At 32.7% G+C, this 19,431-nt stretch overlaps 2 protein-coding genes across 2 annotated transcripts; one reads left to right on the top strand and one right to left on the bottom strand.

Moving 5' to 3' along the window:
* Positions 1-2,356: 2,356 nt before the first annotated feature.
* Positions 2,357-4,584, bottom strand: LOC116029607 (transcription factor bHLH10-like). The gene is made up of 3 exons (XM_031271656.1): positions 3,976-4,584; positions 2,560-3,003; positions 2,357-2,482 (listed from the first exon to the last, which is right to left on the bottom strand). The coding sequence occupies exons 1-3, from the start codon at positions 4,582-4,584 to the stop codon at positions 2,357-2,359; spliced, it is 1,179 nt and encodes a 392-aa protein (XP_031127516.1).
* A 10,814-nt stretch (positions 4,585-15,398) lies between these two features.
* On the top strand, positions 15,399-18,980 carry LOC116030831. Its single transcript, XM_031273175.1, has 4 exons — positions 15,399-15,471; positions 15,564-15,693; positions 15,842-15,914; positions 18,568-18,980. The coding sequence occupies exons 1-4, from the start codon at positions 15,444-15,446 to the stop codon at positions 18,880-18,882; spliced, it is 546 nt and encodes a 181-aa protein (XP_031129035.1). The 5' UTR covers positions 15,399-15,443; the 3' UTR covers positions 18,883-18,980.
* The last annotated feature ends 451 nt before the right edge of the window (positions 18,981-19,431 follow it).

Below are 19,431 nucleotides of genomic sequence, written 5' to 3'. Positions count from 1 at the left end.
AAAGGAAATGTCCCCCCCCCCCTCCCCTCCCCTCCCACCACAACACACACACATATATTACTAAACATTAAACAAATTAAAATCTAAAATATTTTAATTTCTAAACACGGAAGAATCTAATACTCTCTCTGTCACATTTTACTTGTCCTATTTACTATTCATTGGTCAAACCAACTCTTTCTTCATTGCTCAAGTGGCAAGTGAGCTCTCTTTGTGGAGAAGAATTTCGATCGATTCCCCATGAGTGGACGGAGAAAGACCTGGTGGATTTACCAAAAAGAAAACTCTTTCTTCATTGCTTATTTTTATTATTATTTTTAAATTTAATTTTTTATGTTGAATAGTACTTTTAGTGTAGTTTCTAAATATATAAATTTTATATATTAATGCTAAACTTAATATTATAAAAAAATTGGATTAAAAATAACTTCAATCCAGCCTCGTTAAACGAACCAGACAACCAAAATAGGACGGAGGGAGCATTATTTAGGTTAAATTATTAGAATATAAAATAATACTATAATATTTTTTTTTTAGGTAAAAGGGTCAAATAGGCCCTAAACTTTACTTAAAGATTCAATTAGGCCCTTAAACTTTCACAAGTTGCAAGTAAACTCATAAACTTACAATTTTGGTACATTAAGGTCCAAAAACCGATTAATCACTTCTAATAGCAAGTGCACGACCATGTCTTTTTGGGCGATTTCCAGCAACCTCACATAGAATTTCCATTTTATTGACACGGCCAGTGACACAGCCGTGTCACATGTGCTCTGTTCAATATTTAAGCGCGGTTTCAGCGTTTCTCCACGGTTTTGGTCCATGGTTGAACCCTAAACATCCTCTTTCACTTTCTTTCATATTTTTAGATAAAATTAGACTTAGATTTATATTCTTTAACACTTTTGAAGCTTGTAATCTTGGATTTGAACCTTGGATTCCAATATTTCAAGATTCTACCATCCAATTTCAATAGAGAAGTTTTCTTTCATTTTGTCTCTCTTTTGCAAAATTTATGTTTATTACTTGTGCTTTTGTGTTCTTTATGCTATTTAATCATGAGTAGTTAGTTTTTGGACTTAAGTTAGGGTTGTATTATCTATCCAAATTGCAAATTTATGAGTTTAATTGCAACTTTTAAAAGTTTAGGGGTCTAATTAACTTTTTAAGTAAAGTTTAGGGCCCTATTTGACCTTTTTTTTTAAATTCTCTTTTTTTTTCTTTTAATTCTTAAAGTTGGCCCGTGGGCTAACCCGTATGAGGTGGGTTAGGATTGAAGGATTCTAGCCTACGGACTTTGCGAGCGGGGTCGTAAAGAGTAGTGAAAATTACAACCCGCCGTGGGCTGGGACAACCTACATTAATTGACAACTTTATTGACATTTTTAAGATTTTAAGTTTAATTCTCTGTAAAGCAGTGCGCGATTGCAAGTATGTTTTTAAAATAAATTTTCAAAGAAAAACTCATGGCCAACAAACATTTAGGCTGCACTATATCATTCAATTATCTGTTGAATAATTTTAACCAAGCATCTCCACTACTGCTTGATTAAGCAATGCTATGATCTTCCTAAGGATTAAGCAAAGTATCACTTCGTATATCATACTTTAATTTGCTGCCTATTTTAATTATATTTCCTATTTCCTATTCACCATGGTAAATGGATGCTAATCACTTCGATCTGGTCTTGTAAATATCAACTTCTAAAGAATCTGCAAGTAATCAAACACCATGGAACTAAGTATTCATTCTCAAGAACAACATGTGCCCTTAGCTCTTTCAAAACAATTAACTACATTAAATTCAATTCAAAATATTCGATCAACTTTCATACAAGTAAATTTTTAGAGAAAACATAATGATGCTTTTAGAGGAATTAACTGTATATAATTAACTGTAATAATTCGCCAATGATCTTGTTATCTAATGGCATGTAAGGACTCTTCCAAGGTATGGGCTCAAGTCTCAGTGGAGTCAATAGTACTAAAGAAAACTATAGGCCCTGTTTGGTAATAATTAGCCTATCAGCCAATTTTGGCTTATTTGACTACTATTAGTAGCTTGGTTAATAAGCTTTTTGTAACTTCAAAATGCTAAAATTCAAAAGGCTACTCAAAGCAGTCTTTTCAATTAGCTTTTTGAGAAAAAAAATTATACCAAACATCTATCAGCTAACAGCTAATTTATCAAACAACTTTCTACAATTAGTTAATATTATCAACAAATCATACATTCTAAACCAAATAACCAACCCAATCAACCAACAATCATTTACCAAACAGGGGATTGTAGATAGGGAAAATGATTTAGATAGGGAGAAACAAAATTACCAGATCGAGTTTCTGTTGTGATTAGCTAGCTAGTGCTTAATTGTAGGGCGGGCGGTGCAATGGCTGCTGTGTACTGTACTACGTCTTTCTCCATAGCCTCAACGAGCGTGTTGGCTATGTCACTCGCATACACCGTAGTGCCTTGGAAGATCTGCAAAATTATATATATATACATACACATAACAATATAACATGAAGAAGAAGTAGGTAGTAAACGTAACAACTAACCTTGGAGTTGAAGAGAAAGCTATAGTAATCACCGATGAGCCCTCCGGCAACATGGTACAGATGGAGCTGCAGTTCATCAAGAAGCTTTGAAACTAAGAGCAGGCAGTTTGTCCCCTTCTTCTTCTTCTTCTGCAGGACAATTAGTTTCACTGTGACTTCATCGTCCAGGATTCGAACATCAACCTCGGTATTATTATTCTTGGATTTTGTCCGGTGCCAAGAACTTGAACTTGATAATGAAACTCCGTTGCAACATTGGAGCATATCTTCCAGCTCAAACTTCACATCATTTTCTGTTGTAGTTTTCTGCCGCCTGCTAGGCCTCTTAATCCTCTCTCTGCAGCTGCATCTCTTCTTCTCTACCAGATCCTTGAGTTTACTCGCTGTGCTCTTAAGCTCATTTATGTACTCAATAGCGTCCCCCAGAATTGATGCCCTATCATTCTTCATTTTTTTAAAAAAAAAATAGCATGCATTAGTTAATCATTATGGGCTTGTTTGGTTATCAACGGTTAGCATTTAGCGTTAGCGGATTGTGTTACCGGTTATCAAATAGCGGATTGTATTAGCGTGTTTAACCAGAGGATTGTATTAGCGGTTTGTAAAAAGATGTTTAGTAAAATTAGCTATTTAGATTAGCTGTTAACATGTAAAATGACCAAAAGGGTATACAACAATAATAAATAATACTCCCTCTGTCCCATTTTACCTGTCCTGTTCACTATTCACTGGTCAAACCAACTCTTTCTTCCTTGCTTATTTTCTTTAGTAATTTTTAATTATTTTTTAAATTTATTTTTTTGTGTTTAATAGTACTTTTAATGTAGTTTCTAAATATATAAATTTTATATACTAATACTAAATTTAATATTATGAAAAATTGAATTAAAAATAATTTCAATCAAGCCTCGTTAACCGAATCAAACAAATAAAATGGGACGGAGGTAGTAATACTACTAATAATAATAATATTATTATTATTAATGTTTAAAAAAAAAAAGAGGGGGAGGGAGAGCCGCACCGTGGCTCTCCCTTTGATTCCCCACTTATCCCACAATCGGTGGGATACGTGAAGGCTCCATTGATTTCAACAGTTTGCCCGGAGCACTGCCCAGCGGTGCGTTGGGCAAACTAAACGTTTAAATTTTTTTTTATTAAAGGGCGTTTTGGGGAAAGAACTGCCCAGCGTTTAAACACCATTGACCAAATCCGCTGTTTTGCAACTTGGCGGTTTGGAGCAAATCTGCTGCTCCAAACCGCCATTAACCAAACGCATTTTTCAGCGTTCAAAACGTTGAAAATGACGGATTCGCCAAAAATTGGCGAATCTGTCAATAACCAAACAAGGCCTATATATAATAGAATGGATCTATCGGAGGAAGTTGAGCATATATAAATTAAATAAAATTAAAGTACCTTTGTGGGGTTTGGGATCAGCTTCCTTAAGGCCTGGAACTTGTCATTGAAATGGACTCTCCTTTGCTTCTCTGTGGCAAAGTGTTTGGAGTCCTTACCATCTCTATTTTTGCCCAAATCATTCATGTCAGCAGTGAATTCAAAACCCCTTCCAATTCCATTTACATCTTGGTAGAAAGCAACATTAACATTAACATTATTATTATTCGGAACCTGATGATCTCTCTCATCAAACAAAGAGCTATAGCTACTACTTGATCCCCCAATTGCAAAGCCCCCATGAGGTAAAGAGTGAAACAAGTAGTAGTTTCTCAGCAAAGGGGGTTGTGGGGGGAGAACACTCAAGGGAAACATAAGATCTGGTCCTAATTCTTGGACCAAACGCCCATTGTTCCCATCATTGGTGTTATTATAACACTGTTCAACATTATTCAGCTGCTGCTGGATAAGCTCCATATCCATGGCACCACAGTAGTTCTGCTCGTAAGGGTGTGCTTCTTCTTCTTCCTCTTCTTCAATGGAGAAGCTAGGGTTTTGAGAGAACCCAACATCTTCAGCTTCTACCAAAGTGGAGTCTTCAAAACAATCACCACCACTTTCTACACACATTTTTTTTTTGTTTGTGATTTTGGAAAGAAAAAGTTGATATATGCTTTCTTAGCTTTGGGTCCTGTTGTCTATGCTTTAGTCCTGTTACCAAATAATAATGGCACAGTACAGCGCAGCTCAAGTACACACACAAAAAAAGCACAAATATTTTGCAGACAAAAAGCTTAAAAAGAAAACCACCGTACCCTAACAAGGCTACAAAAATTTTGTTGACAAAAAGCTTAAAAAGAAAACCACCGTACCCTAACAAGGCTAACCTTTTAAATGAATACCAGAGTTGACCTTTCATCAATTTAATTAAGAAATCTTGAAAAGTGATCATCGCACTATTTTTACAATAACTTTCAGTCTTTAAAGAAAGTTTTTGAATGCTTATTCATTTACTTACAAAATTTAAATTCAAAATTTTCGGTAAATAATTAAACTGAAATTATATATATATATTGGATCACACGAGAACAAGTCCGTAGGAGAAAACTAAAAACTAAAGGTCTGCTTACTAATAGAAAATTGTTTTTTGTTTGCTGTTTTTTAATTTTTCAATTTTCATTCTCTGTTTTCTGTTTTCTGTTTAGAAACCTTGTTTACTAATACTTTTATTTTTTTCAAATTTATTTTTTTAGATTAACGTTATAAAATTAACAATAAGTTTAATTTCGAGTGATTTTTAGACCTTATATTTAAAATATATTTTATTTAAATAGAATAAATATAATTTTTTAATTTTAAGTCCAATATGTAAAAATTTTACATTTGATATCCGAACCAAATTTATATATGTATATAACATAAATAAAAATATATCTGAAACAATAACCTATTAAGTCACATAAAATTTAGTTTAGATAATATTAATATTTTTGAACTAATATTTAAAATATGTTTGGATATATTCATTTGAATGACATGTATATAATATATAATTTTTATTTTGAATTCTAATATTATATATGTGAAATTTCAATATCCGATATTTGAACCAAACTTGTATCTGATATAACATAATTAAAAATATCCGAACCAATAATCAATCCAGTTCGATCAAAATATAAAACGTGGTATAGATTTTAATTTTTAATTTTAATAATGTTAATGATGTATAATTTTAAGTATAAACAAATAAGTTATGTTTAAATAAGTAATGCAAGTGGAAAAGATAGAACATGATGATAAGTAAAAGAAGATGATAATGAATGTAATCATAGTAATCATAGTAATGAATAGCCAAGACCTTGTGGTCTAATGGATGATGAGAGTGGGTTCGAGCCTCAGTGGAGGCAACTGTTCACTCTTTGTGCTTTAGTAGGTTGAGATGGTTCGAGCCTCAGCGGAGGCAACTGTTGACTCTTTGTGCTAGCTGATTCTGTTTTGCATTTAGAAAACAGCTTTTAATAGTGTTTTTATTTCCTGCTTTCAAAATGGAAAACTGTGTTAGTAAATGTGTTTTCTATTTTCTATTTTCCAGTTTTCTAAATTTTCAGAAAACTGGATAAAATTTCCAGTTAGTAAACGTGACCTAAGTTTTTTTTTTTGCATTTTTAGTCCCACGACTATTGTGGTATTTGCAGAATTGGTACACGACTTTCAAACTTTGGTAAACTAATTAAAGTTAAAACTAATTCATTTCTAATTAAGTTGAAATAAGTATAAGAATTTTGAAGTCAAGATCAATTGAAGAAATAAAAATGCAGAATGGCAATGAACACGACTGGCAGTGAGCTATTTGAAATTTGGAGCATTATGGCAGTGAGCTATTTGGACTTTGGAGCAAATTAAGCTATTTGAAATGTATATGTGATTGACTATTTTAACTAAAAAAATTAAAACTAATTAAACTAATTAAAGTTAAAATTCTAATTATTTTTACTTTTTAGCCAGTTAGGTACAAATTCAAAATTATTAGTACAAATTCATGATCAACAAAAATAATATTATTAAGATTAAATTTAAACTAAAAAGTATCAAAAAAATTGAATTTGTACATAATTTTACTAAGTAAAAAATTGAATTAGTTTTAACTTTAATTTTTTCTAAAAATCGAGTTTTAACTTTAATTAATTTACCAAAATAAGAATATATGTTTTTTCGGCATAATCGATGTTTTCTCGCTAGAAAAATGAATGTTTTTCAACAATGTAAATGTCCATTTTAATACTACTTGAAAGGGGAATTTTTTTTTCCACCGAAAAATTGACGAAAAACATATCGGATTTTTTTTTCCGGCGAAAACTTGCCGGAAAATCCGTCGGATTTTTTGCCGGCAAGATGTTGACTGGAAAAGGACCATTTTTGCAACAAAAACAATAGTCGTGGACCAAAATTACAAAGTTTGAAAGTCGTGGACTAATTCTGCAAGTACCACAATAGTCGTGGGACTAAAAATGCAAAAAATTCTAAAAACTAATTACAACCTTACATTCGAAAAAATTGAACACAACAAATCAAATTTAAAAGAAAAATATGGTGACAGTTTCGTAATTATCACCAACTTTACTATGCAAATGTAAACACTAAAATCTGCTATTTAGTATTAACGTTTTGCACATTTAATGTTAACATTTTGCATATTTAGTATTAAAATTTTACACTTGCAAAAATGTCGAAACTACATTGCAATTAGGGTTTCACATTTTATTGCTTAAGTAGGACTAGTGATTCACATTGGCTGAGTTTTTTATTTTATTTAGTCAGGTGATTCACTTTTTACTACTTAAAGTCTAAGATTTACAGTTTAAATTTGAAATTTGGCTTTTTCGTTGATTTTATAGAATTTACCAAGTTTGCATATTTAGTTGTTAAAGATTGCATATTAAGTGTTAAAGTTTGCACATTGGAGTTGATAATAATTACGAAACTGTCACTGCGTTGTTTTTTTTTTTTTTTTTTTTTNTTTTTTTTTTTTTTTTTTTTTTTTTTTTTTTTTTTTTAATTTGATCAGATCCATAGGGGCGCGCTCATGTGCGAGAGCCTATGAACGAACTAAGAACTAATCGCAGCTGTCCACATGTCCAGATTCAACGAATAAAATGTAATTTTAAAAAACGATGCGGTGACATTTTCATAAATAACTCAAACAACAATGGCACAGTACAGCACAACTCAAGTGTACACAAAAAGAAAAAAAGAAAAAAGAAAAAGCACAAAAGATTTTGCAGACAAAAAGCTTAAAAAGAAAACCATCGTACCCTAACAAGGCTAACCTTTAATATGAATACCAGAAATGAACTTTCATGAATTTAAGAAATTTTGAAAAATGATCATCATGCTATTTTTACAATCAGAGAACTTTCAGTCTTTAAAGAAAGTTTTTGAATGCTTATTCATTTACTCACGAAATTTCAATTCAAATTCTTATATATATATATATATATATATATATATATATATATATATATATATAATGCGATGACATTTTCGTAAATAGCTCAAACTTTGGTGCAAGTAAAATGTGTTATAAGTGCAAGTAATTGGTGCAAATTTACAAGTAAAAAGTGCAAGTAAAATCACATAAAAGTGCAACTATTTTCACTTACAAGTGTTGGTAACATTCGTGCACCTAATGATAATGTCTTTCACATAGGTGAACTTAATGATAACGTATGGTGCAACTAATTATAACGTTAGGTGCACTTAATATTGATACTCAATGTACATTTTACTTACACTTAGGTGCACTATATGAAACTGTTACTTGCACTTTTAACACAATTTACTTGCACTTCGATGCTCAATTATTTACGAAAATGTCACCGCATTTTTTTTAAATCAGTGTTTCTAATCCATTAGATTTGGACACGTGGACGACTATGCGTTGTTTTTAGTTCTCTCTTGGGCTACCTGGTCTCATCTGAACGGCAATACGCTTCAGGTAAAAGATGGGGTTTAATCTCAGCCCTTGATTCAATCAAAACCAACAACCCAGATTGAACACAGATTAAAAACAAATGCAGTGACAATTTGATCTTTATGCATCTAGGTCAAATTAAGGTGTGTGGTTTTTGTACTTAAGGTGTGTGGTCTCTATGCTGTATGCTTAAGGTGCGTCAGTCTAAAGCTTTAGGTGCGTGGTTTTCCTTCTTAAGGTGTGTGATATGTGTTCTTAAGGTACAGATATGTGCGCTTAAGGTGAGCTAGTTGTTGAAACTTAAGGTGTGTGATTTTCCTTCTTAGGTGCGTTGTTTTCCTTCTTAAGGTGCGTCAGTTTAAAGCTTTAGGTGTGTGGTTTTCCTTCTTAAGGTGCATTTTATCTTTTTTAAGGTGCTTTGTTTTCCTTCTTAAGATGCACCATTTTTTTTTACAGTTTGCTTCTTTAATTGAGGACGCGCCTTTTTTTTTTTTGTTCAATCCCAAAACACAACCACTATTCTTTTCCAATCAGGTTTCGGCAATTAATTAGTGGACATTGCCAAAGTAACATAGAAGAGAAGAGACGAGATGAGCGCTAGTAGTAGATCCTGGGTTTATAATGCCTTTTTTTTTATTTTATTAATTTGAGCCATTGATCTAGATTTGATCAACACCTAAATCTAACCCCATCTTTCACTAGAGCCATTGATCAAGATTTTCATAAATAACTCAAACAATAATGGCACAGTACACCGCAGCTCAAGTACACACACAAATAAAAAAAGAACAAAAATTTTGCAGACAAAAAGATTAAAAAGAAAACTACTGTACCCTAACAAGCTAGGCTAACCTTTAATATGAATACCAGAATTGAACTTTCATGAATTTAAGAAATTTTTAAAATTGATCATCATGCTATTTTTACAATCAGAGAACTATCAGTCTTTGAAGAAAGTTTTTGAATGCTTATTCATTTACTTACAAAATTTCAATTCAAATTCTTGGGTAAATAATTAAACTGAAATTATATATATATATATAGGTGGTGGTAAGGTGGCATCGGGAAGTGCTCTCCCACTTCACATCATCCTCCCCTTGTACTTGGATCATCTCCATTATCTTGGCAAGGGTACTTTCAACAGTTTGGAGAGGTGAGAGCATCTCATGGCGGAGCTCTTGGATTTCTCCTAACATTTCTTTCATGATGGTCTCCTTTAGTTTGGCATTCTCTTCTCTCGTTTCGCGTAGGAAATCATTGAGACGCTTTTCGAGGTCGTCCTGACCATTTTTGGATGGAATAGATTGATCCAGAGCAACAGAGAAATAAAAACCTTTTTCAGCCTCATCCATGTTGAGTCCACGCGTGAAGGCATGGTGTGGATGGCTACTGGAATCCATCCACGCATCCTCCACGCGTGGATGGGCTACTGTGCAGGGAATTTTCAGTGTGTTGATTTTTTAGCTCGTCGGGGTGCGTTTGAGGATAATTTGGGGTTGTCTCGTGTGTATGATGTCGTGGGGGTAAATAGTGATGTGTTGCGTAGGCTTGTTCATGATAATACGGTAGAGGTGGGTAAGAAAAATGGTATGGATGATAGTATTGTGGAGGTGGATATGGTTGTGGTGGTGGTGGGTAGTAAGGGTTTCATAGGGTAGATAACCATAGTAAGCTCTCTCGTCTGACGGGGGTTGATCCATAGCCTTAAGAAGGGAACCTACAATCAAATGTTCAAACAAAGAATCGGAGCACAAGAGGTAGCTCCTTTTGAAGATTAGCTAAAATGGTTTGTTGTGTGGTTAAGTGTGAAATGATGGTCAAAAGAAACAAAATTAAAAAGAAAATCAATCAAACAAGTTATCTAAGCAATTCAAGATAGAAAAACTTTAAACTACACCGTTTGCCATCCCCAGCAACGGCGCCATTTTGATGGTTTGTAGTTTATGGTGAGGTGGATGAAGGTGGTAAAACGAGTAAAAGTCCACGAGTGTCGTGTTCACGAGGATGGCAAATTAGAGAGGTTAAGCATTCTATCATTCATTGCCGAGATAACAAGGAGGAAAAGCAAACAAGAAAGGAACATGGTTTCATTGATATAATCTTTGGTAAAATGAGTTAATCACAAAGGAAAGAACGGACGGGGCTAGGACTTATCGGAGCTTGCATTATTTTGCTAAGAAGAGGCTTGGATTACCTATTGGTCTTGCTAAAGGGACTCGGTATACAATCTCAAGTGGCGTCACACTGAAGCTCCCAATCCTCATTCGGTTAGGGAATTTTATCAAACACCTTAGCTTGCCTACGAGTTCCCTCCGGACATCATCCTTCCGGATTGAGGGCGGGAGATGTGAGCATCGGGCTCTCACCCATTTGCGATATCTCGCCAAATGGGTGATCCTAGACTCTTGAAGGGACTGGGGCCCTCGATCCAACAAGATCAATCACAAACATACACACAATTTCAGCAAAATCAAAGGGGATTCAAGTCTCATTTGGATATTCAAATCATAAATGCAAAGCTCTTTCAATCCTAGCCCTACCCTAGAATCTTGCCACTCATGGGCTTAACAAACATCATCCAATATTCAAGATCAAGATTCAATAACAATACAATAGGAACTGCAAATGAAATCAAAAGAAGAAGGGATTCAACGAAGGAATTTGAAAAGCAATTGCGAATAATAAATGAAAAGAGTATACCAAATGGGAACAAGTAGTCACAATTCAATCCTTCAATCTCTTCCCAAGCATTCTCCTCTCTCTAAGATTCCTACCCTAAACCCTAATCTAAAATTTGGAATGTGAAATTATGAGGTCTCCCCCCTCCCAAGCTGAAAAAATGTCCCATTTTAAACAATTTTGCGCATAGGTTTTAATGCTCCGTCCACGTGGCCTCCACGGGTGAATGCACGCGTGGGGAGCTACTGGAACTCATCCACGCTGGCTCGACGCATGGAGTTGGCGCGGACGGGGAGATTTCCTTGTCCTTGTTTCTTCTGCTGGTTCGGGTTTGGTCTTTGCGTGTGCCAAGGTCGGGTTTGTTCCCCTTTCATCATATATATCATTCCTCGGTTATTCCAAGCTTTCAAACCTGTCAAAACCCTTTAAAACACACTACACAAGGTACTTTTGCAATTGTTAGCATATTGACGTAAAAATATCACATGATGGTTTATTTAACAGCATTCACTTGACATTAACGTAACCTTTCTTAAATAGTCCAAAAGGGTAGGTACTTCTGGCATCTATCATCTTTCAACAGTATAACTATGGTGCCTTCCCACCTCTTAAAAAGCATCCCTTGCCTCGCCAAACGCCTTCCGGTCTATTGGTCTAAGTCTTCTCTCTCCTGCCGGCACGCCAGGGTTCATGTCCTGTTGGTAATGTAACATATTTAGTTCTATGTTATTTATTACTTCCCTATTTATTTATTATTTGGGTTGCCGTTTTGAGCTGGTATCTCGAGGTTTGTACGTATTCTTTTAGGCCTAGCACCCCGGATGATAATATTATTATTTTCTACCATCGTTCTGTACTTTTATATATATTCGATTTATGATGGACCCTCGTCCCGATAAAACAATCAGGTACATTTAAATATCTTCAATTCCCATAACGATGTTTCCTAAGGACTAACATCTCCATTTAAATTCCAGTACACATCGCATGTGTTCCTCGTTAGTATTTATTTATTGGAAAACGTTAATATATGTGTAGATGTATTTGATTGCAAAAATGTATACAACGACAGTCCCCTAAATTAATTAAGACTGAATTAGAAAAATAGGAGATAAATAGTGGCAGTCACTCATCGTTGAGTCACAAACAATATGAAAGAAAATCAAACTGAAAAATAGTTTTACATTTTTTATATATACTAGTGTTATTCATATTTTCGCTTAAAATAGCAGCACAAAAAAAAAAAAAAAAGACTAGTTCAAACATTGAGATCGAAATAGTAATGGAAATTAAATACTTAGTACTTGTAATGAGTTTAACGTTTAAGTAAAAATAGTCTACCTCTTCATTTAGTAGGAAATAAAATTGTAATCAAAATAAATAAATAAATATATAAAAATATATATTACATATATAAAATTACACACACACACGCATATATTCTTTCCATTTTTATTATTCCGTTGTTCAAAAGTTTAGAGGAAAAAAAGTAATGAATTTATAATTAATAAATGATTTTGGATCCAATAATAAGATTAAAAAAGTAGGCAAATAAAAATGGTAATAAGTATCAGATATCATAGTAGGGTACAAAAGTCCACAACCTATATAAGTTGCTTTGAAGACTAATTCGATGGTACTATTGTAACTCCATGTTACTTGAGTTATACTACATGTACTCCCAAATTCTACTCCCTCACTTTTACTCCCTGATGTGACAAATTAGGATTGGATATTTTCATCATGTGAGTCCCATGATAGGTGTCTACATCAAAAGTTTGTGAGAAGGAGTACAAGTTGGGAGTATGAAATGAGAGTACATGTAGTATTTTCCATGTTACTTAGTGCAACCACAATAATAATTTGTTTCACGATATTTGAGAAAAACATGACTTATGTGAAGGAGAGAGAGAAGGGCTTGGGTCTTTAGAGCATCCTTAGTAGTAGGGTTTTTTTTTCCGGTTTTTGAAGAGCTTTTGTAAGTGTGATTAGAAAAGAGAAAATGGGAGGAGAGGAAAAAAAATAAAATAAATTTGATTTATTAAAAAGAAAATTAAAAAGGTGCGCGCCCAGCGGGCGCTTGCTGTGCGCGAAACACGCACAACATTTATTTTTTCTTGGCTTTGGTGTCAGTAAATTACTGTTCCAAAAACCAATAATAACATAAGCAACTTTGCTTTCTCTCTCCTACTCTCTCTTTCCTCCATGTGGCAAAGTTAGTCTACAAAACCGTAAATAAACCATTGGTGTATATGCTCTTATGCAAGATGGGTTTTTTGTGGGGCCTGCCAGGAGAGAAAAGGGAAAGGAATGGCCATCACGCGTGCGTGGAGCGCACAGATCACTCCCAGCTGAGTGCGTTCACAATGTACTGCATGCACTAGCTGGCGCGTCAAGGCCTTTATTTTTTGTTGTTGAGTCAAACCTGTGCTTATTGTTTTTTTTTTCTCTTTTTCCTTCTTCTCCCCCCCCCCCCCCCCCCCCCCCCCCCNCCCCCCCCCCCCCCTCCCGACAAATTATGCTGTGGACCCAGGTCCACCTTGCAAGGTGGACCTAGGTCCAAAACTACGTCGTTTTTGTCTCTTTTTTTTTTCTTTTTTTTCTTTTTTTTTTAAATTAGTAAACATATTGCTGAATATAGAGTTGTCCAAAAATGTGTGAATGTAAAGGTTTCAAAGTGTGAATGTAGAGTATAGAAATCGTGAATGTAGATTTATGATTGTGTGAATGTAGAGTAGCCTAGAAATGTGTGAATGTGGAAGTTTCAAATTGTGAATATGGAGTATAGAAATCGTGAATGTAGAGTTATGCATGTGTGAATCTGTAATAGAGTTAAGAAGTTCTAACAACTTGTAGCCCTGTAATGTGTGAATGTGGAGTTCTCAAGTTGTGAATGCAGAGTATAGGACCTGTGAATATAGAGTTTTGAATGTGTGAATGTGGAGTTTACAAATTGTGAATGTAGAATATAGTGTATGTGAATGTAGAGTATAGAAATCGTGAATGTAGAGTTATGCATGTGTGAATCTGTAATAGAGTTAAGAAGTTCTAACAACTTGTAGCCCTGTAATGTGTGAATGTGGAGTTCTCAAGTTGTGAATGCAGAGTATAGGACCTGTGAATATAGAGTTTTGAATGTGTGAATGTGGAGTTTACAAATTGTGAATGTAGAATATAGTGTATGTGAATGTAGAGTATAGTTACTAAACATATAATCTTGTAATATGTGAATGTGGAGTTTACAAATTGTGAATGTATAGTATAATGTATTTGAATGTAGAGTATAGTATATGTGAATGTAAACCCAGGTCCACCTTGTAAGGTGGACCTGGGTCCACGGCATAACAACCCCTCCCTCCCTCCCTCCCTCTCCGTCTTTCTCTTTCTCCTAGTTGGCACCTCAAAAATCATCCCAAAAACCTCACATACTATTGATATTGCTCTTATGGACAAAAATTACAATTATCGTATAATTCAAGGGTTAAAATGTAATTTTTCCCTTTTATTTACTAGTACTAGGCTACTAGCTAGTGTACTGTATTTTGCAAATAAATTGCACAAAAGTCGAAGAGTTGTGAAACACACTACAGTAGTTTTTTAAGCATTAACGAATAACGATAGGTTTCCTCAAAAAAAAAAAAAAAAAAAAAACGAATAACGATAGGTCAATAAAATAATTGAGTCACATGAATTAGCAGCATGTACTCAGATCAAATGGAAGCCATCCATTTCTTCTATGAATTTATAATACAAGATAAATCTAAGCAAAACATGGCTAGCTGGACGTGCAGTTGCCTGGTGCTGACCCAAACATATTATAATATTCGTATTACTTTTATTAATATAATATAATGAGAAAATCATAATTTTGATTACTCAATTGTTTTTTAACTGTCCATATAATTCCTAGTTTTATTTACCAAAAAAAAATATATAATTCCTAATTTTTAATTTTAACTATTTAATCATTTAATTGTTTAAAATTTCGTCAATTAAACCCTTCTTAGAGACTAAAAAGATGATTTTTCCTTATTTAAAATTTCGTCAATTTGATACTCAAAAGGTTTAATTGACAAAATTTTAAACAATTCGATGATCAAATTAATTGAAATTAACAACTATAGATTACATGAACAATTGAAAAATAATTGAAGGATCAAAAAGTGGTGATTTCGGATACTATAATTTATCATTTTTGAGGTACCAAATACCGAGCAAATCTCACCTGCCATTCTGCCAACTCCACAAGAAGTTAAATACCAGTATCACGTTTCCAGAAGGAGAAGAAGAAGAACAAGAAGACAAACTACTCCTGCTTTAACTTGTAAAACCCAAAATGGGTCTGGTTCTAGCGAAATATGCAGGTAATACTACAAATAAGATACCCCTTTCGTTCTACATATTTTTACAGAAAAAAATTAAAATAAAAAGAGCTATCTTTTATATCTGGTTGTAGGTTACAAGAAATGGAGAGCAAGACAAGTTCAAAAAATATCAGACAAGGTTTTTGATGGTTTCAAAAATGAAGCAGGGAGGCTCAATCTAACCTTTGAAGATCTTTACATTGCCGTGCTGCTAATCTACAAGTAAGATTCAAATGTTTCAAATTTGACTAATTTTCTTCCAAGAATAATATATATACATATATATATATATATATATATATATATATATATATATATATATATATATATATATATATATGGATCCTGATTTGTATGTCACTTCTCCTAGTCGGATTAACAAAACCTTGCCTGCACCACATTTTGATCCTCCTTCAAAACAAGAAGTCAAGACATTGATTAAAGTACGTTCCTATTAGCCCTTTTATCTCTAGAGCATTGCAATTTTAGTTCATAAGATAAATGTAATTTTAGTCCTAAATAAAATTGAGTTGTAATAGTATCTCCTAATAATTAGTCACCAAGTTGATGCATTTAGGATCTATTTAGAAACACAGGAAATGTGTTTTGGAAAATGATTATTTTGAAAATTAGATTTTTTTTTTTTTTGGTTTCTTTTATTTTTAAAAATATTTTTGTTTTTTTAATTATTTTAATGGTGATAATTATTATTATTTATATTAAAATAAAATTATAAATTAAAACATAAATAATAATTATAATAAAAAGATATAAATAATCTAGGGATATGATTGAGTGGGAGTGATTCATCCATCTTTAACTAAATGTTAAAGGATCTGGGTTATACCTAACAATAATAATAAAAGGATGTAAATAAATACTTTTTAACTTGTAACATATTATAATAAATAAAAAAAACATAAATTAATAAATATAATAATTCTGAACTAAAGAACTTAAAGAGCAAAACTTTTACTTTTTGGTTATGATGGGCCGGGTCAAGATTTTATTATTTGATTCGACCGAGCACAATTGTGTTTTGTTTCTTATTACCTATCCATAATCTATTTTTACAATTGAGTACTCTCTTAATTGACTAAAGGACTCCATTATACTCCATTACTCCTTATGAAAGTCATAATTCACAATTTAAAAGATTAAACTCTCACAACGCTGTGTTTCTTTTAGTTCCATAAGTTCCTACAACACATTTTAGATCATAGATCATCTTTGTTGATGATTTAGAGATGTATTCAATCATGAATTTCATAGACGTTTAAAGGTTTTTATGAACATTAAATATTTGGGGTATTCAATTCAAATTTTTAGGAAGTCTTTAAAAGTCAAACAGTATTGAGTCAAAATTTTTAAATAGTCTTTAAAAGTCTGGTGGTATTCGATTAAGACTTTTAAAAATAATGTGGTATTCAAAAAGTTATGAATTTGTGTAGACTTTTTAATTTTAGGACTTTTGTAGACTTTTCTTTTCTCAAATATAAATAGTTGAAATTAGATTTCAAAATTTTGTTTCTACCAACCCTCACGAGGTCTTTCTCCGAGGGTTCACCCACACCCAGGGGGAATTGTAGCTTGTGGGAATTGAACCCGGGTTTTTCCAAAATTCCTCCCCACAAAGAGAACTCACTTGCCACTTGAGCTACCTCATTTGGTTAAAATAATATTATTTTTACTTCATTATTGCTTGTATATTTTAAATTTTTATTTTTTTCTACGAACCTTTTATTCCTAACTTCTAAACTTTCTCTACGAACTTTTATGCCCAACTCTTAAACTTTCTCTACGAACTTTTCTCCCTAACTTCTAAACTTTCTCTAAGAACTTTTTCTCCCTAAATACATGAACAAAGCAAATATTTAATCTATCACCTTCAAATTTTACTATATGTTTCATAATATTCATATAAATACTTGTATATTTTGATTTTTGTTCTTTTCATGTTTATATTCGTAATATATATATATATATATATATATATATATATATATATATATATATATATATAACAAGCTACTACGAATAGTTAACTACTGTCTGCAACAATAATTTGGGGTTGCAAACAACACATTGTTGCTGTTTGCTGTTCCAAATTGCTATTGCAAATAATTACTCTTTGCTTGATGTCAAGCAGTATATCAAGTATAATTTTTTATATATATTATTAATATTATATTGTTTTAAATTTTTTTATTTTATGCAACTAGTAATTATATTTTTAAATATTTTATTTGTACAATTCTATTACTATAAATTTTGGTGTCCAATATTGTTATGAATTTCTTATGAAATAGTTTTTTTTTTTTTGTTGATGATTATTAATAGTCTCACCATACTATGGATAAAAATAATAATGTTGAGAATGTTGATATTAGTGAAGAACTATATAATGAGAAGAATTTTATGATATATTATAACATGTTTTGTAAGAAAATTATAAGTGATAAGAATCAAAATCATTGAAAGTTTGTAGGAATGTATTAAATTTAGAATTTCAATGACTTTTGTAGACTTTATAAAATGAAAAAGTTGATAAAAGTTTATGAATATTTTTTTATATATATTTTTATACACTCTTACAAAGTTTTAAAAAGTTTTGAACGACTCTATAAAAGTCAATAAAAGTTTATTAAAATCTATCAATTTAAAAGTCTACAGAAATCATGATTGAATACAACCCTAAATCAATTTTGAATGGAGAAATGAGCATTTGCTAGAGTTTAGGGTATTCATAATTTGAAAATTAATTAGAATCATTAATAGTTTGAAAGAAATACATGTGTTATCAAAAGTTACTAAATTGTCCACAATTAAAACTCATGATAGAAATATGTGTGCATTTTTCCATATTCATTAGAAGAAAGACTAAAATTTAAAAACACCACATTGACGACCAGTTAGAGAAACTATTGTAACATCATTTTTTTTTTCTTTTTAGAAACAACGTCATATTAATTAAGAACAAAAAAAAAATTACACTTTCTAATGAAGTAGGAACTAAAACTGCAATTATCCTATCTCTAATTTGATGATTAAAACGTAATTAATTAATTATTTGGTGTTGGGAATTGAACTTGCTAGAAATTTGATCTGAACCTTGACGGAGAACTGAGCCGCGACGAATTTGTGGGTTTCATTGGGAAATTAACAAAAGAAACGGTGTTCACTGTGAGTCAAGGGCTGATCATTTATTTTGCTGTGGCGCCAAGAGTAGCACGGCTGACAAGGAAGAAAACAGAGGGTGTACCTTATATTGGTAAAGTGGCAGAGAAGTTGCCTGATCCAGCTTACGCAGCTCTTTTGACTGTCGCACTTGTGTTGGCCCAGAAACTGGTCAATTCAAATCGAATAAAAGCTTTGTTTTTCCTCATTTTTGGATATCTCAAGATTGTATGAGCAACCCTCGGCCTGGCCTGCTGAGAAACACATGTCCAACTCATGAAATTGAATGACTAGCAATAAACGCCATGTGCGAAGAACAAACATATATGGAAGATGGTGAATCTTGAATGCATGTGATATCCTATTTGGTTCAGTTTTTAAAACAAATTAAACACCTATGTTAATTATTGTATTAGATACGTAATAAAAACAGTGCAGAAAATATAAATGGAACCAGGATATGTTTAAGCAGTTCGGAGCACTTCCCCTACGTCTGCGGGGCCACACAAAGGTGAAACCCAACTCCACTAGATGATCAACGATGTTACAAGGTTCACTAGATATCCATCCACAACGATGACCTAATCTTTTACACCTACAAACATCACCATCTCCTGAGTTGGTAGTGTGTCAACTTCTTTAGCTTTCCCGGGCCAATCAACCAACCTTCCACTTGATGTAGGAAACAAGACCATAGCACAAAACTAGTCTAAGAAACCATATTACAATGAACTTGAGTCTGTATCAGTGTAACAGACTATACATAGTAAAACAGTAAGCTAA

The sequence above is a fragment of the Ipomoea triloba genome, chromosome 9 (genome assembly GCF_003576645.1).
Source record: "Ipomoea triloba cultivar NCNSP0323 chromosome 9, ASM357664v1".
Classification (NCBI taxonomy): Eukaryota; Viridiplantae; Streptophyta; class Magnoliopsida; order Solanales; family Convolvulaceae; genus Ipomoea; species Ipomoea triloba.
This window is presented reverse-complemented; position numbering and strand designations above follow the sequence as displayed.

Bases quoted from the DNA above. Each gene is read 5' to 3' on its own strand.
- LOC116030831 (XM_031273175.1), top strand. From the start codon at position 15,444: ATGGGTCTGGTTCTAGCGAAATATGCAG. The intron at 15,472-15,563 runs GTAATACTACAA...ATCTGGTTGTAG, and splicing joins GGTTCTAGCGAAATATGCAG to GTTACAAGAAATGGAGAGCA. The intron at 15,694-15,841 runs GTAAGATTCAAA...CACTTCTCCTAG, and splicing joins GCCGTGCTGCTAATCTACAA to TCGGATTAACAAAACCTTGC.
- LOC116029607 (XM_031271656.1), bottom strand. From the start codon at position 4,584: ATGTGTGTAGAAAGTGGTGGTGATTGTTTTGAAGACTCCACTTTGGTA. The intron at 3,004-3,975 runs GTACTTTAATTT...AAAAAAATGAAG, and splicing joins TGATCCCAAACCCCACAAAG to AATGATAGGGCATCAATTCT. The intron at 2,483-2,559 runs GTTAGTTGTTAC...ATAATTTTGCAG, and splicing joins GCTTTCTCTTCAACTCCAAG to ATCTTCCAAGGCACTACGGT.